At 34.9% G+C, this 26,735-nt stretch overlaps 1 protein-coding gene across 7 annotated transcripts in view; it reads left to right on the top strand.

The window, feature by feature from the left end:
- The first annotated feature begins 5,616 nt into the window (after positions 1–5,616).
- The window catches only part of REPS1 (RALBP1 associated Eps domain containing 1), an 84,832-nt gene continuing 63,713 nt past the window's right edge, over positions 5,617–26,735 (top strand). For 6 of the 7 annotated variants that reach the window (XM_051997849.1, XM_051997851.1, XM_051997850.1 and 3 more), the window contains exon 1: positions 5,617–6,870. In XM_051997849.1, coding sequence (XP_051853809.1) covers positions 6,718–6,870 — 153 coding nt within the window. In that variant the 5' untranslated portion in view covers positions 5,617–6,717. Of the gene's footprint in view, positions 6,871–25,225; positions 25,247–26,735 lie in introns of those variants that run through there. The other variant, XM_051997852.1, reaches the window with a different exon arrangement.

Genomic DNA, 26,735 nt, shown 5'->3' with positions numbered 1-26,735 from the left:
AGGAATATTCTAACCTTATACTATCCAGTTATTTTGAATAGTCTAAAACAATATTACTATGACTGATATATATTGTAGTTTCTTTATTTTTCTCTTTTGATTAAATCTAACTTTAACTTTGAGATCAATGATTACTATTCCTAATTTTTTTTTATAAATGCTACTCCTAATCATTATTATTGTGTTTGTATATATCTTTTGTTTCCAATCTTTGCTGACTCTTCTACTTTACTTCTACCTGCTAGCTCGCCATTTTATTATTTAATCTTCCCCCATCCCTCCCTTATTCTCTCTCCCTATCCTTTCCTTCCCTCTTTATTCCATTCCCATTAACTTATACACCTTATCCCATTCTGATTAATTTACATATCTTTCTATATCCCAATCTTTAAACTATTTCCTCCCCCTATTATTTCTTTATAAATTTTGAAGAATTTTATATCCTTCTAGTTAAATATTTTTCCCTCTTTAACCCATTCCCCATGTCAGTAGGATTTCAGAATTACCAGTTCTCCTTCACTCATTCCTCTGTTTGTTCTTCCTTTTGAACCTCATTCATATAACATAATTACTGTTTTTACTTTTTCCTACATGATTTTGCTTTTTAGAATCACATTATATTCAGCTCTATTCCAGTTTTTTGGATTCCAATTCCAATTACTAATGACAACTTTAGATATATGGTTTATACTTCTACAGATAAAACAGTTTGTCCTTATTGAATCCCTTGAAGTTAGTCTTTGATGTTTACCTTATGTTTCTCTTGAATCTTATATGTCAAATTTAAGTTTTTTGTTAAGTTCAGTAATTTTTTTTGGCAACAAAATCCTGAAAGTCTGTAAATTAATTGAATGTCCATTTTTTCCCTTCAGTGTTATAGTTAATTTTGTTAGATACACTATTTTCAGCTTCAATCCTACTTCTTTTGGTTTTCAATATATAGTATTCCAAGATATGCAGTCTATTACTCTAGCCACTGATAGGTGTTGAATTTTCTGCTTTGTAATCTTGGCTGCATTGGTTTTGTTTGTACAAAACCTTTTAAAAATTAACATAATCATAATTATCCAATTCACATCTCAAAATGCTCTCTATCTCTTGTTTATTTGTAAATTCTTCTCCAGTCCACAAATCTGATAAGATGTTCCATGTATTCCTAATTTACTTATGATAGCTAAGAGTAGCTCATGTTTGCAGAGCTTCTAAAAACTTTATCTAGTTTAGCTAATTTATTCCTCACAATAACCCTTTGAGGTAGGTGCTTACTAATAAATTAGTTAGACAGCAATAATGTCTCTTATTAGCTCATTAACTAATTCAACTCCATGAAGGCAGAGTCTATGGTTTAAACATTTGCTTAAAATATGTGCTTCTCTCTTAGTACAAAGCAGAGCACTTTCTATGAAGCAGGTGTTTATCTCCAGCTGCTAGTGCCCTCTCTCTCAAAACTACCTTGTGTATATTCTGTTTATACCCATGTATGTGTATGTTGTCTCTTCAACTAGGGATGTAAATTTTTCATTTAGGGACTAGAAAATGTTTGTTATGTCTCCAGTGCTTAGCACAGTGCCTTGGCAAAGTTCCAATTCATATGTTATTTAAAATATTAACTTATATGATATAGAGAGCACAATGATTAAAGACAGAAAAATATGAGTTCGAATCCTGCAGTTACTAGTTGTGTGGCTCTGGAGAAGTCCCTTTAATTTCTCAGCCTCAGTTTGCTCTCACCCATGTATCCAAGAAGCTGTAATATGTGCAGTGGCCACACCTGTTTTGCCAGATGGGCTAAACCAGGTTGAAGGTAAACCACAGACCTGAACTCCTTCAATGAGTTAGGAAAATCTACTTCAAAAAGGTGAAGATTTCCTTTAGTGGAATGAGCAGATGACAGTTTGTTCCAAGAGGCAGCTGAAACAGGCATTGTAGAGCACATAGAGCTTGATCAGACATTAAAGACTTCAAGGACATCCCCTACATGCCAGGCTATCATCAGTTATCTTGATTTCTGTCTTGCCACCATATTTCAATTACACTAGAAAAGAGATTTTGTGCAACTCTGACTCAATTAAATCCAATTAATACACCCCTTAATATTATTTGTCCTCTTTGAAAACAAAGATTCACCTGTGAAATGGGGATAATGCATTTATTACATAGTTTCTGTGATGATTAATTTGGATATTTGTAAAGCAGTTTTTGAAACTTAAAACATTATATAAATGCTAGCTATTTTAAATGAGATATAAAGGAGATGATATGGTATCCTGGACTGAGCAATGGACTAGCTGTTTGCCTATGGGCAAGTAACAATTCTGTTCAAACTTGTTTTCTCACCTGAAAAAATGATAATAACAATCCTTACCAGTCTTATATTGTGGGAAAAATGTTTTGCAGACTGTAGAGTTCTATTTAAACAGAAATGTAAAATCAAACAGCATACACACCAAATTCTGCAGATTTACAGAAAAAGAGATTTATCATTTTCAGATTAAGACACAGAACAGAAGTAATAGCATACTTTGATCTAGATAAATATTTATATATCCTAAATTAGTTTCACCTTTGCTTTCCTCTTTACAGCAAACCATTGCTTCTCAGTAAATAGTTACTGTTGATGTCGAAGTGTTCAGTGATATCTAACATCAAAGAGATGGCCATAATAAGCACATCACAGGATTGGGAGAGGAGTATCAAGTGAATGCCTAGAGGAAATTGGGATGTGAATTAAGTATGAAGTGATACAACAAAATAACATGACAATAATTATCTTGGAAATATTTATTAAAAATTCTTGAATTCTTAAATTCTTAGGAATAATGGTGATATGTGTATATATCACATAACATCATAATGAATAAAAATATTCTACTTCTAATCTGATCTGCAATAGGGCAATCTAAATCTGGGAATAGGAATCAATTTATACTAAAAAAAAAAAAATGGTTATTTGCTTAACAAGGTATGCTGAATCTTTCCCTTTAGATGAGATAAAAAAAACTATACCTGGTATAGTTTCTGGCCAATCCATGGTCATTCTGGTTAATAGTTACTTTTTTTGCTTTTTGAAGGTCTATTTAGAACTGAAAAGGAATTCAAATGTCATCTCGCCCAGTATCCTTATTTTTTAGATAAGAATGCTCAAACACAGAGCAGTTGTGATAGTGTAATAGAGCTAGGATTTGGCCAGAGATCTTTTGATTTCAAATCCAAATTATTTCCATTTCACTAAGCTCCCTAGTCTTGATATTGAACTTAAATGTCAGGGAAGACTTAACTCTATTGCTGATTTGGGCCATAAAATCTTAGATTTTGATCTCGAAGAGACCTCAGAGACCATTTATCTAGACTAAACTCTTTCATTTTACATGTAGCACAATCTATTCCAACTCATACTTACATTGAGGAATCAGATCCTGGGAGAGTGAATACTATGATCCCTGAAAGGATCTAAGTGTAATGGGAAGGTATTGGGGAAAAGGAGGTCTCTTTAGTACTTTCAGATCAAACCCCCCATTCTAGTATGTGTGTACATAATTCCCAGCATGATTATCATTTGGTCAATAATCATCAACTAGTTTTTTTTTTTTAAATAGCTTTTTATTTTCAAAATATATACAGATTCACCCTTGCAAAACCTTGTGTTCCAAATTTTTTCTTCTTCCCTTTTACCCCACCCCTTCCCTTAGACAGCAAGTAATCCAATACATGTCAGACATGGGCAATTCTATATGTTTTAACATTTATCATTCTGCACGAAAAAAATTTAGATCAAAAAGGAAAAAATGAGAAAAGAAAAAACAAGCAAGTAAACAACAACAGAAAAGGTGAAAAGTACACTGTTTTGATTTACATTCAGTCTCCATAGTCCCCTTTTTGGATGCAGATGGCTCTCTCCATCACAAGTCCATTGGAATTGGCCTGAATCGCCTTGTTGCTGATGAGCCATGTTCATCAGAATTGATCATCACATAATCTTGTTGCTGTGTACCATATTTTCTTGGTTCTACTCACTTCACTTATCAATTCATGCAGGTCTTTCCAGGCCTTTTTAAAATCATTCCATTACATTCATATACCATAATTTATTCAGCCATTCCCCAACGGATAGGCATCCATTCATTTTCCATTTCTTGCCACTACAAAAAGGGCTACTACAAACATTTTTGCACATGTGGGTCCTTTTCCCATATTTATTATCTCTTTGGGATACAAAGCAAGTAGAGACACTCCTGGATCAAAGGGTATGCACAATTTGCCCTTTAGGCATAGTTCTAAATTGCTCTCCAGAATGGTTGGATCAATTCACAACTCCACTAACAATGTACTCCTGTTCCAGTTTTCTCACATCCCCTCCAATATTTATCATTATCTTTTCCTGTCATCTTAGCAAATCTGAGAGCTGTGTGGTGGTACCTCAGTCACCAGTTTTTAGGAAGGGTTATTTACTTAGTTCAGTTTCAACAACAGTTTGTAGAAAGCCATTCTCTTCCTCTGCAATCTATGATATACTGTCCTCCTTAATACAGATTCCAAAAGCAAGTGGTTCAGAAAGTATGTGTGGCAAAGGGATAACTCATAATTCCAGAGTACTTGAAATACCTTTCTTCTATTTTAGGATATTTAAAAGGTTCCCCTTAGGCATTGTGCCATTTCTTTGCCAAGATCCTGGTGAAACAATGAAAATGTCTTGCCTAAATTCCATCTTGTTACTGTCTCCAGTGTTAGGATATGGATAAGAAGTTCAAAATATCATGGGCCTTGGGAAGCTTGCAAGGCCCTTCTGTGACCAAAATGGGGATCTAGCTGAAGCTTCTCCTTCTTTCCTCTCTGAAGGGTCCCTTCTGAAGTGACTGGAATGTCACAATCTAATCTTCTCATCTGAACTACCTTAATAATTTTATAGATAACCCCTAGTGCTATCAAGTTTCTTTAGGCAATCTAAACAAGATTTCTGGGTACTGTCATTGTAGTTCCAAAAGAGGTCACATTTAGTGTAGTTACTGAGACCGAATGACTAAGAATTGTTTCTTCTCCTTAGCTATCAGGCCACCCTAACACAGTGTGAGTGGGTTGAAGGACAATCAAGCACTGGGGGAATCAAGTACATACAGATGAGGAAACTGAGGTACACAGAAATGACTTGTCCAAAGTTGGAGGTCTGGAATGACGGAAGTGAATGTTGTGAAAAAGGAAAGGATGAGAATAAAATAACATATCCTTCCCAGGGAGATTGAGAGTGTAAAATGGAATTTGTGTAATGGAATATGTGAATATTTTGAAAAACTAAAAGTGTTATACTAAGAACAAGCATGGCTATTTTTAAAAAATTAATTGTTATTATATAATGATAAGTAATAAACGCTAACATTCGGAGAATATACATTGTTAATATAATAATAATAATAATAATAATACAGATGCCCTCACTTCTGGCATCACTTCAATTCTTTAAACATTTATTTATTAAGCACCTGCTATTTTTCAGGCACTGTACTAAGGGCTAGGAATACAAAAAGAAGTAAAAACACAGTCCTTGCCCTTCAGGAGTTTACAATGGAATTGGGAAGACACCATGCAAACATATTATACAAAGCAAGCTATAAGAAAGGCACTGGAATTAAGTAGTTAAGGAAGATAGTGGGTGAGATTTTATTTGTAACTTAAAGGAAGCGAAGGGGGTCAGTAGTTGGAGTGGAGAATGAAGAGCATTCCAGGCTTGGGGGAATCCCTACTGAGGAAAAAAAATTTTCCTGTGACTGGGCTGCGCAGAGTGGGCGGGACGCTGCCGGGTTGAGCTTCTCCCCCGCCTTGTGGGGCGCCTACCAGAAGAGGGCGCTGTTCCCGTCTTCCTCTCTCGGGAAGGCACGAGCCTCAGCTGGGGGTTTCTCTATTTCTCTCCTCCCCCTTTCTCTCTCTCTTTCTCGCTCTCTCTTCTTTCCCCTACCCCTCCCTTGTGCTAGCTCGCCTTCGGCCTCACATCCGGGTCTGGCGCTGCCGCCGCCGCTGCGGCCGCTGTCAGTGTTAATGTGAGCACGTCCGCGGTGGGGCTGGAGCGCAGTAAATGGCGGCGGAGGGACGCGGGGCGGCAGCCGCACTCAGCCAGGCGCCCCCTGAAACTTTAGCTTAAAAGCCCCATAACTTTCTCCGGGGCGCAGCCGCTCTTTTAGGAGGCTGACCCCGAAAGGGTGGGCGGAAGAGGAAGCTAGGCGGGAAGTCGATTGGGGAGCAGGGGGGAGGGAAGAAGAGGAGGCGGCTCGAACCCGCGGCGAAGGCGGAGGCTCGGAGAGGTCGCCTTCGCCTCGCGGCGCCGTTGTCGCTGCTGGAGCCTGGGCCTTGCGCCTCCGAACTGGCCCTGGAGTAGGGGGCTGAGAAGGACCCTCTTCCACAGAAGGTGGGAGCGCCGGAGGCGGCACGCGGAGCCTCCTCTTCTTCTCTAGCCCTGTTGCTTGTGTCCCGGCCAGAGGCGGTCGCGGCGACGGGGAAAGGGGAGGGGAAGACCGGAGCTTCGGCTGAGCCGGCCCCAGCGTGCGTGCGTACTTGTGAGCCGGGGTAGGGCGGCGGTGTAGGGGGCCTGCCTGGCGCCCGGGCCACGTTCCGTTTTCCTACGACAGAATTCGAGGGGTTCCGGAGGGAAGCCGGGCCTGAGGGCCCCGCCGCCCCGGGGTCGCGGGGCGGGGCGGCGGCGAGGAGCAAGGGAGGGGGGTGGGGAAGAAGATGGAGGGATTAACGTTGAGCGATGCGGAGCAGAAATACTACTCCGATCTCTTCTCCTACTGCGACATCGAGAGCACCAAAAAGGTGGCGTCCAACGGGAGGGTGGTGGAGTTGTTCCGGGCCGCGCAGCTCCCCAACGAGGTGGTCTTACAGGTAAGTGCATTCTCTTTCCCTCCTCCAAAAGGTCCTCTGGGTTGCGGGTCAGCCGGGCCGGGGTGGGAGACTGGGGAGGCCCCTATAGTCTTGGGTCTTCTACCTGCCTGCTATAGGCACAAGAAAGATAGCATTTCCATAGAAGGACTGTGGATCTGCGGGTTGAATCTTTCTAGCCCCAGCCGGGAAGGGGGATAGCAGGTGCCAATGGGTGGTGTCATACTTTTAAAGGAGCAAAAAAAAAAAAAAAAAGAGGTAAAGGTTAGTTTCATTGAAATAGTTTAGAAGTAGCAGAACAAATCTTACAAAACTTAAGTTTTCAGGTAATAGTGTTCACTTTGTATTATCTATGTACTTGTTTTGTGTATGTTTTCATGTACATGTTTTGTTTATCATTATCTGTGTACTTATTTTGCCCCCATTTTCTATGGCAGGGACTCCTTAATTTTTATCATGGCATCATCAGTGGCAAGCCCAATGAGATTCTGGTACCTACTGTGTGCTCAAACACTTGAATCAAACTGAATTATAACTTGCTGTAACCAACTATATGCATTTTTCCAGTGAAAGAATTTCACTAGAAAGAATTGTATAGTTATAATTTTGAGTGCAAGATGTTGGGTAGCAGAGAAAACAGAGAATTAAAGTTATCCGAACAGGTAGAACTTTTAAAAATTACACTTTTTCCACCCCTCCAGAACTTCCACCTCCATCCCTTCCTTTTTCTATTAAAATATCCTTGAAAAGTTAAAAGAAAACTAGATCAATCTATCCTTTGCATGCATACATACTCGAAATGAAAAACATTTACTTAATTATGCAATTTTGCTTCTGAATTAACCCTATAAAGTAGGATAACATTTGAACTCTTTAGATTCAAAAAATGTGTTTTCTCTATAGATTATGGACATTTTGCTCATCTTGAAGCCTCTGGTTAAAAATAGGCATTGATTTCAAAATTTCATTGATTTTTTTTTTTTTTTTTAATCTTCTAGACTTTAAGAAAAATAACTGTAGTGTTTAATTCAATGTCCCTTTGATAAAAGCATAACTAACTACTACAAGAGACCTTGCCTAATAGGATATCTTTAATAGGTTTTTAAACTTTCATTTTTTAAAATATTGAGCTAAACCAGTTATTTGAATCACCTAGACTTAGATCAGTGCATACACACATATAGTATGTAGTACAATGCTAAGAGTACTGGCCTTGGAACTTGAAACTGGCTTTTGATTTTGTCACTTCAGTTAATCTCTTTGAGTTTTGATGTCTTTGGTTGTAAAATGGGAATTTAACTAGTTTAGGCACTCCCATATTCAAAATTCTTCTAATCTATGAAAACATACAGAAACACAGGAAATTGTAGCATCTTTGTAGATATAACAACTCATTTGTTAGCTTGTGTAAGCTATATCTGTCTTGAATGAGTACAATCTGTTTATCATATATATGTTAAATGGCTTCATTCAACCTTGAAGCAAAAAGTTTTGTGTTCTTATGCATCAGATTTGGATGACAGCCAGGAATTGTGTCTTAGTAGATAGAGTTGACTTATTGCTTTGTTAAAAGCATAATCCTGAACATTTTCTGAATATGGATTTTCGGAATTAGACTTAGTAGAGTTCCTGTCTGAGCATGTTTATTACAGGTATGGTTCTTTTTGTAGAAATTAGCATATTATTTTTAATACATTCTTTGTATTTATTTGGGAGCTAAAACTAGGATAGGAATTTTTTTTTTAAATCATGAATCCCATGGACAATTTGGTGAGACTTGGATCTCTTCTAAGAATGAGATGCATAAAATAAAGTTCATACATAACATTACAAAGGAAACCAATTGTATCACAGTACGGTTAAAAGTACATAAAATTACAAAGGAATCCAAATATATTGAAATAATTATCAAAATCTTAAAAAGTCACTCTTCATATTAAGAATATGCCTGCTTTATGATATATTGGGGAAAAAGAAGAGCTGATGATAAATTTCTCCTCTGAGAGGACACAAAGACAACCTGGGTTTTCAGATTTAGGATATGTTGATAAGCACAATGGATTAATTACTGTTTTCTTAAAATTTTTACATGTATCCACATTATTTTAAAATTTAACTATTATGAAATTTATTCAACTCAGTTGCCTTATTATGTACCCTATAGGCTTTGGAAGTAGAAAGAAAAATTGAAATAGCAAATTGAGATTTGAAGGGCACCAGAAATTTCAAGGGTCAGAGGTGAGGAGTGGAAATGTTTGCAGCATGGGGGAGATAGTTGCCTGTGCAAAGGCTTGGAAGTGGGAAATGGAGTGCTAAGTCAGGGAACAGATACAGTTTGGTCAGAACATAGAGTGTATGAAGAGGAATGTGAAATTAGGCTAAAGGTTTATGTGAAGCCAGATTGGAAGGTATGAAGCTCATATTTTATTCTAGAAATAACAGGGAACTTAAAGCCTCTTGTGGGCAGCTAGGTGTCTAACTAGATAGAACAAAGAACAGGAGACTCATCTTCCTCAGTTTAAATCTGGCCTCAGACGTTTAACTAGATCAGTGCATACACACTTACCCGTTTTCCTGAAGAAGGAAATGGCAAACCGTTCCATTATCTTTGTCAACAAAACCCCAAATGGGATCACAAAAAGTCACACAATTGAATAACACTTCTTGAGCAAATGAGTAATATAGTCAAATCTGCTTCAGAAATATTAGTTTGCCAGCTTTGTGAAGTACTGTGGATTAGGAGGAGATTGGGAAGCTAATACAGTTGTCCAGGAGAAAGGCAAGACTAGAACGAGGGTAGTGTTGCACAAATAGAATTGACAATACTTGGTAAGTTATTGAAAAAGAGTGGTGGAAAGAATAGTAAGTATTCTCAACAGAAATAGAAAGTTAGATGAAGAGATAGGGATAGGCATAGAGATGAATTCACTTTTAGAAATGTTGGATTTGAGATGCCTGTGATGCATCCTAATGGAAGTATCCACCAGGTGATGCAAAGATCAGAGCTCAGGAAAAAGATGAAGTGTGTGTATGTAGTTACCTTTTTTAATAGTGTGACTGAAGCTATGGCAGCTGATGAGATCACTGATTTAGAAAAAGAAGAGAGACCAGGATAGCCCGCACTTTGGGAGATTTGGACTGGATGACCTTAGCAAAAGAGACTGAGAACTGGTCAGACTAATAGGAAAAAAATCAGAAGAGAGCAAGGGCACAAAAATCTGAAAAAGAGAAACTCTCCAGGAGAATGTTAGAAAGTGTTAAATGCTGGAAGGAACTTTTTGTTTTGGTACCCCTAATGCTTTGGACTTTATAGGCACTTAATAAATGTTTGCTGACTTGAATTGTGGTACTCTTTAGACATTGTCGACCTATTTCTATTCCTTGAGTGAAGTGCAAAGAAAAATAAATAACAAAAGCAAGTCAGCATTGGCAACAAATTGGCAACTATGTGGAAAACTCCCTGAAGCAGTACTTTAAAATACTAAATGCTACACATTGATGCTGAATGACTTAGAGAGGGAGCTTACTAAAAATTGGGCTAATTCATAGCACATGGGGGAGCATGAGATATAATTTAAATGAACTTTGTCCATTGGAGGGGGTGAGAGAGTGTTTCAGATTTGGAGGAATATGATCTTTCCAAGTTGAAGGCACCTTGGAAAAGCTACTATCTATAACGCTAACTTTCTAGCTTTTATGTCTTTTCTCCAAATATTTTCAACTAGTAGTATTTGATGTCCTACTTACGGCTTGTTATCAATTATCATTGAGCTCTAAGGGGTGGCAGACTATAATATACCTTTATGGTACAATGGAGGAGAAAAGATGCTGAGCTAAGATCTTACTCTAATTGCTATTATATAGATGTATGATCCTTGGCATATCACTTAGCCTCTTTTTATGTTTCAGTTTCCTCTGGGCAAGTTGAAGAGGCAAGAATAGCATAATGAAACTAATATAAGGCAGTAGGTATATGCTAAAAATGCATTTGGAGGTCAAAGAAGGAAGGGATCAGTATAGATCGACCTACTTAAAGAAGACATTCAAGAAATAGTATTTGGGTTGAACTGTGATGGGAATAGGGAGAGAAGAGGAAATAGATCAATAAGTAAAAACAAGAATGAGTAAGTTAGCCTACTTAGAGCAGAAAATGCCCCTTTGGGGAAGGACTAAGAAATTGTTGTATAAAGCAAGATTAGTATTGCTAAAGTTGATAGAGAGAGAGAGAGAGAGAGAGAGAGAGTGTGTGTGTGAGCTTGCTTTGTTGTTTCTTTTGAACAAAAAAATAAATGATGGGTGTAGTATTTTACAAAGGTTAATATAGCATTGTTATATATGATGAATTAGAGGAGAGAGAGACAGAGGGAGAAGCAGAGACACACACACACATTCCCCCCCCCCCCCTCTCTTTCTCTTTCTCTCTCTCTCTCTCTCTCTCTCTCTCTCTCTCTCTCGCTCGCTCTCGCTCGCTCTCTCTCGCTCTCTCTCGTTTGTAAGACCAGGAAGAAGAATACCACTTAGTAAATTTGGACTAGTGTAGAGATATAGAGACTATGAGGGATGTGATATGGCCATTTCAGGGAAGGTAAGAATATTATAAGTCAGTAATGATTTGAAAGTTTCAAACTTCAGTGACTGGGAGAATGATGATATTGAAAATAGTTGGCTTGAGGAAGAAGATACAAGCAATCCATGTTCAGTTTTAGATTTTATGAATTTTGAAGTCAAAGCATTTTTATTAACATTTTATATGGAACTAGATCTATAAACTACTCCAATTCTAACATGTCCCTCAATTCCCCCTTGTAAAACTTATGCCTACTTCACCAAAGTACAAATCATTCTACCAGGTTTTGGTTTTTTGGGGTTTTTTTGGTTGTTTGTTTCAGTATTCAGCTTAACATTTTGTTGTTGTTGAGGCAGTTGGAGTTAAGTGACTTGCCCAGGGTTACACAGGAAGTGTTAAATGTCTGAGGCCAGATTTGAACCCTCCTGCCTATAGAGCTGGTGCTCTATCTACTATGCCACCTAGCTGCCTCACTACAGCTTAACTCTTAATAGTTTTATTGTATAAGTAGTAACCCTCTTTATTTTTCTCTTCTAGTGTGCCCTATTGTTCATAAACTTTCCTCTACTTTACCCCTTTACCTAAACATGCTATTTCCTTCCATAGCTTAATCTTAATAATGGTGCCATTTATCATTGCATAGTGTTAGACACATTTTTACTTTTTTGGCTCTTCCTTTTCTAATCTCCATGAAAACCATGTTTTTCTATCATCAGCACTTACATTCAGACCATCATCTTTATAGCAAAAATCAAAATTGTTATAAAATTAAAAGAATAAAAATGAGAAAAAAGATATTGCATGTGATTAGAACCACTTATTTTAACAAGTTATGTTGAAAATAGGAAATGGATGGGAATGAAAGAACATCTCTATTGTTTATAATAATTTTATATTGAAATTTAACCAGTTCAAATAATTTCCAGTAATGAGGAACAGAAAAGCCTAGAAACTTTCTCAGTCAATAGACAGCTCATCTCTTTGTTAAGTAGAGATGGTAACTTGGACAAAACTAAAATATCAATTCTTTGATAAACTTCTCTTATGGAGAATAATGCTGAAAGATTATGAACAACAGTGTTATCTCTTAAAACACTGAGAGACAGCAGAAATATAATGTTTAAGGGAAGTTTGGCAAGAAATTTAACTAATAAAGTCATTCCAAAGGCTTTAAGGATGAAACTGGAAGAAAAACAAAAAACGTGAAAGATCTTTAAAATTTATATGATTCTTTATACCAACAAGTCAATGAAACGCATCACATTTTGATTCTATTATTACAGTCTAAAATAATGTTTCCTTGATAAAGTGTAATTGATAATGAAAAAAAGACAAGAAAAATAGATGGATTGTGCCCAGTGTAATATAAAAGAATTTTGTGCTAGGGATGACATAATATTTAACGCATTGAGGGATGGGAGTCTCCAGGTTACTGTAAAGGGAAGATAGTAAAAGTCTAGGGGAAAAAAAACAAACTCAAGGTGACTTCCCTTCCCTCCACTTTCTCTTATGCCCTATCCCTCTTCCCCCTCCCCCCCAAAAAAGTGAGCAGGAGACTTCACTAATAATCCATATGTTTATTTTCCTATTCACATAATCTCTGTGTGTGAGAATAATCTATTTATGACTTGAGGGCATCCTCAATGAGGATATCAGAAGAAAGCCAGCAGGCCTTAAATGAATACTTCAGTCAAGCACATTTTGACAATAAAGTAATTGAAAGGTGTTGAGATCCTAAGCTCACACTGCATGAAACTTTTTGTTTCTTGATTTCGGAAAAAAAAGCTTGATTTCATAGAGCTGGCTTAAAAAATTTTCACCTAAGGAATGTCAAAATCATAAAAATAATTTGAAAGCTTTAGAAACCAAGAACTTAGTTTTACCCGATGGCTAATATCTAGCCAAAGTTTAAAAAGGAAAAAAGAAAGACACATTGCACAAAGGTGTTGACCTCTGAAAAAGAATTCCTTTTAGATACAGAGATCCTTCTGACCCACCTATTTGCATAGTATTGGGCTCTTCCTTCCCTGGAACTTTGGAAAGTCTTCTAAATGAGTTCTATAAATATTCAAGAATTTGCCCTAATATAACATTCTGGAATAACCAATTGTCTGAAGAGTACCTAATGTCTCCACTATGATACAGCATTGTATTGGACTGAGTCTGTCCATCAGTACAAAAGATATAGATGATGGACAGTAAGTAGGCTTGGAACTGAAAATAAGGAGGGAAGTGAAGTAGATTTATTATGGAGGATTGCAGTTTTTAAAAAATGACTCTCACTTCTCTATAAAACAAAAGCCTTTCCATTTAAAAAACTACCATTAGTTTTCCAATGTTTCCTTCTGTTTTCAGAATAGACCTGAATTATTTTTGGTAACAAAAATTTCTCCTGTGGACTCAAGCATATTGGTAGCTGTTCTGAAACATATATTCTTAGAGAGAACTGCCTGGATCATACAAGTTGCTATATGTCTGTAAGAATAGAAACCAGGTTCTATTGACTTCAAGGCTGGCCTTCTGCACTATGCAATACTTTGCTTCTCTATAATTATGCAATTTGTTTCCATTGTTAGATGATAAACTCCCAAAAGGGATGTATTATATCTCATACAACTTATTTTCCATAGTGTTTAGCATAAAGGAGGTTAGTAAATATTTGAGTGAATGAAAAAAATGGAATTTTAATGTTGGAGATTTTATGCTTTTTGGTTCTTATATCACACATTTCCAAATATTTTTTCCTACCTATACATTTCCCTTGTAACAAATAAAAAACAACAAAGTTCTGCAAAGCCAACTAACATTACCAACCAAATATAGCATTCATTGCTTATAATTCTTCACTTCTCTAAAAGAAAGTATATTTTCTTGTTTTTTCTTGGAGTCAGACTTTGTCATAATTGAGTAACATTGTTTCATTTTATTTTTCTATTAACATTGTTGTAGTGATGATAGTGTAGAACTGACGATAAAATAAGCAGTGAGGAGAAAGAAATAGTTTTCTCATTCTCTTACTGCTTATTTTATCGTCAATTCATAAAAATGTTAGTTTCTCTGAATTTCTCACTTGTCTTAATATTCCTTTCCATTAATGTGCCATTATTTTTTAGCCGTCAACTGATGGGTACTCATTTTGTTTCTAGTATTTTGCTTCAAAAAGCTGCTATTATGAATATTTTTATTATGTATATACAACCGTTTCTTTTAGTCTTTGGCCTCTTTTGAATTATATGCTCAGCTGTAGTATCATTGGAGATGAGAGCTCTCTGCAACCATCAACACGAACCACTGAGCACATGCCACCGTTTAGCAAGTACGACCTCCTATTATAGGAATGCACAACCCTTGTACAAATTTGATCTGGCAAAGGACTGTGCGGCAGCTATAATCCTACATCTCCCTGTAACTACCTATCCTCCCAAAGTCACAGCTCCTGAATACTGAAGACAGTTCTTTCTACCAAAGTCTTGATATTATAAAATGGCTCAATAGCATATACACAGTTATGGTTCAATATCATATACATAGTTGTTTTGTATGTTCTTTGAATTCCTTAAGAATAGGGGTGATTTTTTTGCCTTTTAAAAAAATCCTCTCTACTTAGCAAAGTGCCTGGCGCCTAAATAGGTACTTATTAAATGTTTTTTTTTTTTAACTTGGCATTAGAAAGTCTTGGAAATGACACTAAAACAGAGGAAAATTAGTGTTTGATATCTTCCCGACTCCCTCAACTTAATAATATTTTGTTTCTTTTCGAATTATATGTAAAGATAATTTTCAACAGTCATTTTTCTTTTTTCTTTTTTTTTTAATTTTTATTTAATAATTACTTTATATTGACAGAATCCATGCAAGGGTAATTTTTTTTTTTTTTTTACAACATTATCCTTTGCACTCCTTTCTGTTCCAATTTTTTTTTCCCCTCCCTCCCTCCACCCCCCTCCCCTAGATGGCAAGCAGTCCTTTATATTCAACAGTCATTTTTCTAAGATTTTTGAATTCTAAATTTTTCTCCCTCCTTTTTCTCCCCTCTCCAAGATAACAATCTGATATGTTATGCATGTACAAGTCCCATTGACATATTAAACTCAGCATGTCTGAAATTGAATTTATCTTTCTCCCTTATCAGTCTCTCCTCTTCCAAATTCCTCATTACTATTAAAGACACTATCATTCTCCCAGTCCTCCAAGTTATTACTTATGACTATTTTCTCATCCTTTGTATTCAATTTTTTGCCAATGTCTGTCAGTTTTACCTTTGTAATACCTCTCACATATGGTTCCCTTCACTAATATGACATTGCCACCATCCTAATAACATACCCCTATTACCTCACTCCTGAGCTATTGCAATAGTTTGCTGGTTATGTGCCTATCATAGAATCTCTCTCTACTATTGTCCTTCTTTCATGGAACTGTCAGCGCCCTGTTTTGACCATGTTAAAATCCCTTCTTTCCCATTCTCCCTTCCCCCAGCAAACTCCAGTGGTTCTTCTCACCTCCAGGATTAAATATAAAATCATTTGATGTTCAGCACTCTTCCTAATATGATCTTCTACCTTTCCCTTCTTACACTTTCCACTCTTTCTTTCCACATATGGAGACACTAACCTTCTTGCAATTCCTTGAACGAAATACTCGTGTCTTGACTTAGAATTATGCTTAGAATTCTTTTCCTTCTGATCTCTATGTCCTGGTTTCCTTGGCTTCCTTTAGATCTCAGCTAAAATTCCATATTCTATAAGAAGTCTTTCCCAATTCCCTTTTGTCAACTATTTCCAGTTTAGCATATATGACTTATTTGTACATAGTTATTTTAAGCATGTCACCTCCACTATTAAATTGTGAGATTCTTGAGACTAGGGATTGTCTTTTGTTTATTTTATATCCCTTGGTCTTAGTCCTGGCACATATTAGCCACTTGTTTATTGACCTGTAGCTATAACTTATATTTTTGTTAACTCTTCCATTAATATATTAGTTCCTTGAGAGGAAGAACTATCTTAAGTATTAATTTGGCCAAAATTTATGGGTATTTCAGTCACTTTTCTTGTATAATTACAAATAGTTTTATAAAATCCACAGTTTCACAATATTATTAATATGCTCATTTTCTTGGAGGTTCTTCAGCATTGACCATTTCTGGGTTGTTTTTTTTTTTTTTTTTTTGATTTGCTAGTTAGCTAGATTTAAGTAGAAATCTCAGGATTGTTTTGATTTACATTTCTTTTGTTAGTAGTGATCTGGAACACTTTCATATAATTATTGATAGTTTATAGTTCTTATTTTGAGAATTGTCCTTTTTCTTTGTCCAATTTTATAGTTAGGAATAGTTCTTGGTCTTTAGAAGTATAGTTGCTACAATTGAAAAATTAATCATCTAATTTTTTTAAATTGATATTTTTCTTATTAAAATTCACTGTAATCACTATCTTGTGACATATATTGCTCTAGTGAATTTTTGAATTTTGTTAAAACTTTGATCATTTGCTGATCAGTGATGAAAGGATTATCTTTTTAATCTTCACCTTAAGATGATCCAAAGAATGGTGAATCTTTCAAATGATTTAGGTAAGATAGATTTTTAGGTAAGTTTTTAGCACTTGTGAAACTACACTTAAAATTCTTGGGACATTCTACGTTTATGTTAATTCCCCATATATTTGGATATGAAGTGTTTATCTGAGATGCAAAGATTTTTCTCTATCAAATTTCTTTTTTTTATCTTGTCTAAGTTGATTGTATTTCTGCAGAAGCTTTTCACTTTCATGCAATTGAAACTTTGTCTTTTTTGATTTCTAACATTTATGTAAGTATTCTTTGTCTAGTCGTAATTATGAAAGATACCTCCATCCATCCATTTTCCTCCAGTTTTTTAAAAAATATATAAAAGGGGTTTTGGGTTGCCACATATCTATTTGAAATTTAATGTGATTTATAGCATAAGATGGTGGTCTAAATTTCTTTTTTTTCTCCAAACAAGTTTTCCCCATAATTGGGAAATTCCCAATTAATTGGAGCTCTTTGTAGTATTTATTAAAAGTCTAATGATATTTAATTCTTGTATTTATACTTTTTATATTTTATTTTCTTTGAAATTGTATTTTGTTACTGCAAATGTGTTTTCTTTTTGTCTGATTTTCCCCTTGGTAATTTGATTGTTGTAGTACTAAATCTGAAACTTAAATTTAGGTAGTGTTTTTATCATATTGGCACAGTCCAGTCACAAACAATGAATATGTCTTTACTTTTTTTTTTTTTAATGTCTTAATTGAATCTTGGCATATTGTATCTGAGATATGTATGCATTATGTAGTGATTTGAGATTTCTCATATCCTTCTGGTTTTCATCATTGCTTTATAGAAATATTAATGTTTTTTATGTATTTACTTCTTATTCTGATACTTCACTGAAATTATTGTCTCCATTTCTTTGTTTTTCTTTGACTTTATAAATAATCTAGTCTGCAAATAAAAATGATTTATTTTTCTTTTATGTTTGCCTTTAATATCTGTCACATATCTTATAATTAACAATTTCTATGTCAAACAATAATGGGGAAAGGGGCACCTTTGTTTTAAAACCCTATATTTATTGGAAAATCTGTTACTATTTCTCCATTATAAATAATGTGGGGTTTTGAACATGTGTTTGCTTGCACATTATCCGATTAAATAACAAGATTTTTTATGCCAGTATTTTTAGAAGTTGTTAGTAAAATTTATTGTAATTTGTCAGAAGCCTTTTCTGTATCTGTTGATATGATTTTTAATGTAGTCATTGTATTAGTTATTTTTCTGATGTTGACCATCTTTGTAGCACTTATAAATTCAACTTGATCTTTGTTAAATGACTTTTTTTAAGGACTATGGTAGTTTTCTGTATCTGTTTCTGTAATCTCCTTGAAAGAATATTATTTACATTTTTATCCCTATCCATTTGTAATATTTGACTATAGTTCTTGTTTTTTGCTTTATCTCTCCTTAGTTGAGATAGCAGGATTGTGTTAGTCTCATAAGTATTTAGGAGAGAGCTTTATCAATTAACTGAAGACAATTTGTGTAGTATATGTATTAATTGTCCTTTAAGAGACAAGGAGAGGAATAAGAACTAGACCTACAGTTTCATCTGGTAAAGGGAATTCCCAGGTTAATAAATATCCTCTTCTGATATAGGTAAATATCATCACTACAATTTAAAAGTCGAGAGTTTCCTAGAGCACTGAAATGTTAAGTCACTTGGCTACATTCAGTACATGTTGCTCTTCAAGCATTTGATGATAAATCCAAAAATGCTTTATTTTCTTAATCTTGTAAACTTACTCTTTAATTTAAAAAAAAATTCTGGCAATTAGCCAATTTGATTAGGTTAGCTGAACCATTTAATTTCTTTGATTCACATTTTCTGAAAGTCAGCTTTTTTGTTTTGTTGATCATTTCTTTATTTCATTTTTTAAACTATTTGGAGATATACATTTTGTGCACACTAAACTAAATTCTAGCTTTTAATGCGTGACCTTTGGGTCTCAATTTCCTCACTTTTTTTTTTTTTCCTGAGGCAATTGGGGTTAAGTGAAGTGATTTGCCCAGGATCACACAGCTAGGAAGTGTTAAGTGTCTGAGGTCAGATTTGAACTCAGGTCTTCCTGACTTCAGAACTGGTACTCTATCCACTGTACCACCTAGCTACCCCCCATTTCAATCTTTCCATTGCCCTTTGGGTTCTTAATTCTGATTCTGATTCTTCCAACATCATGTATCAGTATACTTGGTGGTTGGATAAAAATTTATAAAAAGGGATTGGGTGTGAAAAAAGTTTGAGAAACTCTGATATAGATAAGGATGAAGGGAGATAATCCTAGATGCAATAGACCTTAGCCTTTTTAGCTAAGGTTTCAATCTAATTGAGGCAATTCCCATTCAGCGATTAAGACCAAGTAGGAACTGAGGCAAAGAATGGCTTTTTCTAACTAGTTAAAAAAAATTTATTTGGGAGGAGGGAAAGACCCATAAGCTTTCTGGCCACAATAGAAACAATCAAAAACTTTTGATGAACTGTTGCAGTGAAATGAGCAGAACTATGAGAACAATTTATACAACAGCATCATTGTAAAGACAGATTGGAAAAATTAAGAATTCCAATCAACATAGTGACCAACTAGATTTCTAATAGTGAAGCATGCTACTCACTTCTTTATAGAGAAATGATAGGATAAGAATCTATATTATGACATAGACTTTTGCGAAATAACTTATGTGGAATTTTTGACTTGCATATTTGTTCTGAGTTTAACCCTCCCTTTCCCCACCCCTACCCCTTGGAAGGTTCCTGGAATGTTGGAGGTTGCCCTTCAGGCATTTGATGGTAAATGCAAATAACCCTCCTTCTTTCCTTTCTTCTTTTAATAAGCATTTTTATTTCTTTGTTCCACAAATAAATAGGCTGAAATAGTATCTCCTCTGGGAGACCAAATCCCATATTTTCATCAGGCTCTTCTTGCTACAGCATCATGGACATGGCAAACACTGGGGGCTCAGCCAGAAAGACCTTCACCTTTTCAGCAAGTAGGAAGGTATACTCAGTCTCCAAAGCTATAGTCAAGACTCACTTTTGCCCATTGATGAATTAGAATTGTGTGGATGCAACAGTTGAGTAGTCAGTCTGCAGATAACCTCTAAGAACCAAAGGTGCAAAGTTTTCTCCATGATTTCTGGTACTTCAGGGTTGTAGATGCTGCCATTGTCAAACACCTGTTGAGTGATCAGCCCAAAAGAGAACAGGGAGATTTCAGCATGTTCAACAACATGACCTTGCTGACACATCTTAATCAGCTGCACATCACTTAAGGTTTCAATGATAACCCCTGGAAAACTTCTTTTTGGTACCTAGACCTGTGTTCTGGGGTAGCTAACTCTCTATCATTACATAGGACAATGGCACTGATATAGACATCAGTTGGCATTTTATTGATCAGAAGTATATCCCTAATCTCAGTGAGATTTTTCTTAATGAACACAAAACCCAAATTTCCCTGAATATGATGCAGCAGTTTCTCCATGGCAGGGTTGTTCTTCACATGCCCACGAAAGTGTTTTTTCCCATGAGCACTATGACCTTCCCACAGAGGGGTCATTCAGATCTGCTTCATCTACTTGGAACCCATGTTGTCTGCTTCCATTATTTTTGATAATCATCCAGAAGTTGAATGATTTTGAGGAAGTTACTGGATTTCCAGATAGTCCTCTCTTCTTTGGGCATCTTGAAAAGTGCTCGAGGGATCACTACATCTGGTTTAAAGATGATGTCACTCACAAGAGGATGCTTTGGGGAAAGAACCCTAGTTTTTTGATACATAATAGTCTACATGCCTTTTTACTGGCTGCTCTTATAATCTGAAATATATTCCTTCTTCACCTGTACCTCTTAAAATTCTCTTTTCCAAGTTGAAGCCTTTTTTTTTTTTTTTTTTTTTTTTTTTTGATAACTGCTACCTCTTCCCCCAAATGCAGGTGTCTCCCTCAAATTATCTTGTATTTCTTTTTTTTGTGCTTTTTTTTTATTTGTACACATGTTGTCCCTCCTTATAGAAGATAAAATTCCCCAAGAGTACACTGTTTTACATTTCTGTTTGTGTCCCTATCACTTAGAGAGCCATTAATAAATTGATTTTGAAATTCATCTAGTCTAACCTTCTCATGTTACTAGTGAACAAAACTGAAAAGGACACATAGACAGCAGGTCTAGGTTTAAACCTATATCCTTTGATTTCATATTTAGTGTTTGTGTTACACTGGCTCTTTCTTCTGTCTATTATGATGATCACATTTTTCTGAGAAAGAAATGTAAATGTTATAGGAGGATCTAAATGTTATTTACTTAATAAGAATGTTAGTGTTTGTCAGTATGTTTGGAAAGTTATATTCTGTATACTGTAAATTTTTGTATTATCCCTTGCTGCTTCAGGTTTTTCTGTAGCCATAGGAAGTTCACTGTTCAATCTTGATAATTTTCACATGTTCCCTACATTGGTGGTTCTTATGGCTATAAAGATCCCGCAACAAATGATAAAGAGTATAGTGTTAAGAAGTACAACATATGGTGTTGCTGATTTCATCAGGTATGCACAATTTAGTAGCTTTTTGGACATAGTTTGAAATTTTACGAGTGACTGGGCCAATTTGCAGCTCAACCGGTACATTGGTGTTCATGTTTTTCTGTAGCCCTTTGAGCATTGGTCATTTTCTGCTTGTCATTGTTGTTATGATTTTAGCAATTAAGAGATCTTTGGCTCTGTGAGAGGAAAAAACGATAATATATAAACAATATAAAACAAAATGTAGCAATAAAATTTATCTTTAATAAAGCAATAATTGGTAATTTAGAGAGAGCATAGAGGGCATGATTATGAAATTTGCAAATAATTTGAAGCTAAATGAATACAAAAGTAACTTGACGGGGTAGAGTAATGAGTCAGATCCAGTAAGATGAAAGTAAATATTAGGAATTACTCTGATATTACTAGTTTCATAAGTACAAAAACAAAATGTTGTCATAATAATTTTTTTTTTTAATAAGGTGGAAAAGACATAGGTAAAGATAAGTGAAGAATATTTGGAAGTTTAAATGGCTTGCAAAATTAGGACTAAAAAAGAGTAATATGAAAGGCTGATATAATTTAATATTAGATATATTCTGATATAATCTAACATTGTATTAAGGCAAAGTGACCAGAAGAAGAAGGATGAGATTCCTATATTACTCTGCCCTGGTCATATAGTGTAGGAAGTATTATATGAACTAAAGCAGACTGAAATGACAAGAACCAGAAAAAGTTTATATATACTGTAACTAGAATAATGTAGAGAACAGCAACTTCTATGTACAGTAACTAGAATGTAGTGAAAAGCACTTTGGAAGACTTGAGATCTGATCTGACACTGCAATGATCTTCATAATTACAGAGTATTGATGTCAAAACATATTACTTATTTACTGCATAAAGTGAAGCACTCAATAGGCAGAGTGAGGCATGCATTTTTGGACTCCATTAATGTGGGAATTTTTTTTCTCTGAATATTTACAATTATGGTTTTTCTTTATTTCTTTTTTTCCTTCCCTCACCCTTTTTTTTCCCCAAGTTCAAACACTTACTTGTTATGTGAAGATTGCTATTCTTGGTACTGTGAAAAGATTCCAAGATTAAAACACACATTTTCCAAGAAACTTCTTAATATGCAAATGATAACACAATTTTTAAAAAATATATATATGTTCAGTGATTTCCATACAAGTGATCCCTTTTTCAAGTCATCTTTAATAAAATAGCACTCCTTCCTCCACCTCTTGTCACATAATTAACACATAATTGTCTGTAGTAAATTGAATGAACAGGCTACTCCTTTAATGACCCACTATTAAGCATGCTGTTACTAATGTTAAGTAGTTTTCTGCAGAGGATTACTTGATTCTTGATTACTTAATTGAGGTCCCTGTGAGGAAAAGTCATGGTTGAAGTTTTGCTAAGTTCCAGTATGTTAAAACTAAGATTCATTAGAATATCTCTCTAAACTACATTTAGTATCTGACTAAAGGTACATATTCAGCCACATTTTCATCCATCCATTTCTTCATGGAACAAGTTTCACATAGTATGACTTAAGCCTACCAAAAGCATATGTGACCAAAGAATATAAATACTGTAACTTCAGTATTTTTATTATGAAAATGCAAGGATCAAGTGGCTTTTTTTTTCTTATGTGCCAATGAAAGTGCTTACATTTCTTAATGGCTAATCTTAGATATGCAGTTGGACTCAATACATTTAGGCCTCGTATATTCTTTGTACTCTTGGCCTTTTTTTCTCCCTGGAAAATTTGGGAAATTGTTTTAGATCGGGACTAAGAATAGATAAGTCATTCACAGCTGATCATTGTACAATATTGTTACTGTACACACTGTTCTGGTTCGGCTCACTTTGTATCTGTTCATGTGAATCTTTTCAAAGCATTCTGCTTTGTCATTTCTTGTAGCACAGTAGTGTTCCATCTCAATCATATCCCACAACTTGTTCAACCATTCCCCAATTCATGTGCATCAATTTCCATTTTCCTATTCTCTCAATTTCCAATTCTTGGCTACCACAAAAGAACTGCTATAAATATTTTTCTACCTGTAGGTCCTTTTCTTTCTTTCTTTCTTTTTTTTTTTTTTAATCTCTTTGGGTTTAGATGCAACAGTGGTATTACTGAATCAAAACATATGCACAATTTTATAGTCCTTTTAGAAATGATCTTCTAACTTATTTTTCCTGCCTTTATAGAAATAAATAACCATAAGATAAACATTCAAAAAAGAATAGTAACTTTATTGCCTTATCTGGACTACTCTGTTTTTTAACCTTTGCCACTGAAGACTTTCTCTGGTATATTTAGATTGCCTCAAAGTTTGTTTTCATCGACTGTTTGTATATCTGTTCATACTGAGCAATCAAGGATTGTAATTATTTATCTGATTCATGGGGTCAATATGGTCTTAGTAATCTTCTAAATGGATACTTATCATATATATATGACCTTGCTTAGCTCACTTAACTGCCATGTGTGAAATAAATTGTGAAATAAGAAAAATAATAACACCTCACAAGGGTGGTGGTGAGAAACAAATGAGATAAAAGGTGTAAAGCATTTAGTATAGAGTCTGCCATGTAGTAGGCACTTAATGTTCCCTCTCCTAATCTTCTAGTTTTATTTTAAATTTTAATATTATTTAAATCCAGCTAAGTAAAAAATGGAAGAAAAGCCCCTCTCCCCAAAAGGAAACGATTTGTAAGGTGGTCCAATGTACATGAAGGGAGAGGGAGCAGATAACTTTTAGAGGATGTACAATTTTCAGGGAATGATTCTGAGAGAATATAAGGGGAGAGGGAGGAGATGCAAATGGCTTTTTAAAATATCTCAAGCCTTATTATTTTAAGCCAGTAACTACTGACTTATATTCATGGTTATATACAACTTTCTGATTATACACATAAATCAGATATTCTTAGTGAGGATAATAGAAGGGAACACATAGGCTTTTGCAAATAATATTCTACTTTACAATCTCAATTGAGTGAAGGGCATATTGATGACAAAATCCCACTGTTTTTCATTTGCTATTTACTAAAAAATTGATTTGTTAGAGAAAAATAACTTTTAAGACTCTTCCAGTAAAATGCCTTTGTTTATTTATTTATACATACATACACATATACACACACAACACACACATATACACTTCAATAGTTTGACACTGTTAATAAGCGGGGAAAAGTACAATGTATAGTTTAAAGTTATGGAGTACTAAAGTCTTTGAAGAGCTGAGATTAAGGCTCACCCAAATAACAATAGGGTGCAATGTGTGGGCTGCAAAATATTTTAAACAACTAATTGTATCATTTATAATGTCATCAGGGAAATGTATTACTGGGGGAAAATGATGAATCAGACTCATATTGAGAACAAGAGACAGAGCTAATGGACAACCAGTGTATATCTTTGTAACCATGCAATTTCATGAGATTCTAAGAAAAACCCTCAACATTTTTGGGAATGAATTCATGAGAGGGACACCAATATCCTCATTTACATAATGTTCTAAGTTTCTGGGTAAAGTTTTAATATAAAGGAAAGAGAACTTAGTTTATTCTTTTTTGTCTTTAATATAGGCAGGACCAGTTGAAGTTATTCCTTAACTGTTTGGGATGTTGGTGATCAAGTCCAACAATACATATAATTGTTATTGACCTCTCCATCCAATGTTAACAGTTGGTAAGAAGTAGCTGATTTTATAAAAATAGTATCATAAATGGATCCTACTTCACTTTCAGAGGGGTTTGTTGTATTTATAGTGGTATTTGGTTATGGTTATAATGTTTTAACAACAAAAAACATGTAACTACTTATTGTAAGGCATTATAGATAACAAAAGCAAAACCTTTCCCATAAGCAGCTTACATTTTTTTGGAGAAGGATACATGTATACAAATCTATTACAAGGTAATTTGAAGAGAGAGAATCTTAAGAGCTGAAAGGAACCTTTAGAGGTCATTCATCTAGCCCAAAGCTTCTCAAATTGTGGTTCCCCACCCTATATGGAGTCATGTAACTAAATGTAGGGGTTGCGAAAAATTTATCAGCAGTAAAAAGTTTCAAATATTGATCAAGATTTAATTCTTTGTGTAAAGATAAACACATTCATTAGTATGTAAATTTGTCTTCATCTGTAATAAATGTTAAAATTATATATTTACCAAAGAGCTGTTTTAAAATAAATTTATCATTTATTATTAGTAAATGTTTGAGTTGTATACCTATTTTATAGACCTATATATTCAGGATCCTGTGAACATTTCTTAGAAAAAATTAAGAAGCCCTAATGTAGGCCAAAACCTTCACTTTACAAAGAAAACTGAGTCTCAAGGAGGTGAAGAACATTTATGCTTGGAGCAGACTTTCTGTCTTAACCTATTTCTTATTCTTGGGAATTACAGTCTACATTAAGGAGAAAAAAATCATTGATCTACTATGTTTTTGACATGAGATTGCTTTACAAAGTACATTGCCTGAAAATAAAAATCCATATCTACCCATCAATTCATTATGATATCTTTCTCACATTACTTTAGTTTGCAGTTTATAAATTTAGCACCCAAGGCCTATGTCTTTATTTACCAGTCACTCACAAGTATGGGTCTTTCTTTAAATCTCACACCACTCATAATTTTGCCACTACCACAATTCTACACTCTGAAATTTCCCTTTCTGATCCTATCCTTTCTTCCTAAATTTTTCCTAAATTTTTCCTCCTTATCACTTCAATTTCTAGCCCATCTATACCTCCATGTTCTACAAGTCTTTTATCAGCTCTGCTTTGGTTTAACTTTTCTTCCTTTATAATCTTGGCACTATAAAAATCCAGGACAAAAATATATTCTCATGTACTCTTATCTGTTACCAAATTCAAAGACAGTGTTTGAAAAACATCTCAGGAACATCTTGTACTAGAGAGTATATAGTGGACAGGATTACTAAACTAATAGATGGAAGAAAGTGCTATGGATATATATGTGTGTGTGTGTGTGTGTGTGTGTGTGTGCATATATAGTTTTATCTAGATTTTAATAAAGCTTTTTGATAAAATATTGCATACTGTTCTTGTGGAGGAGATGGAGAAATATAGATGTGAGACTAAGAAGGAGGTGTGCAGTGGAGTTCTTCAGAGATTTGTGCTTGTCCCTCTACTATTTAACATTTTTAT

Source organism: Antechinus flavipes, chromosome 4, assembly GCF_016432865.1.
Source record: "Antechinus flavipes isolate AdamAnt ecotype Samford, QLD, Australia chromosome 4, AdamAnt_v2, whole genome shotgun sequence".
NCBI classification, from domain to species: Eukaryota; Metazoa; Chordata; class Mammalia; order Dasyuromorphia; family Dasyuridae; genus Antechinus; species Antechinus flavipes.
This window is presented reverse-complemented; position numbering and strand designations above follow the sequence as displayed.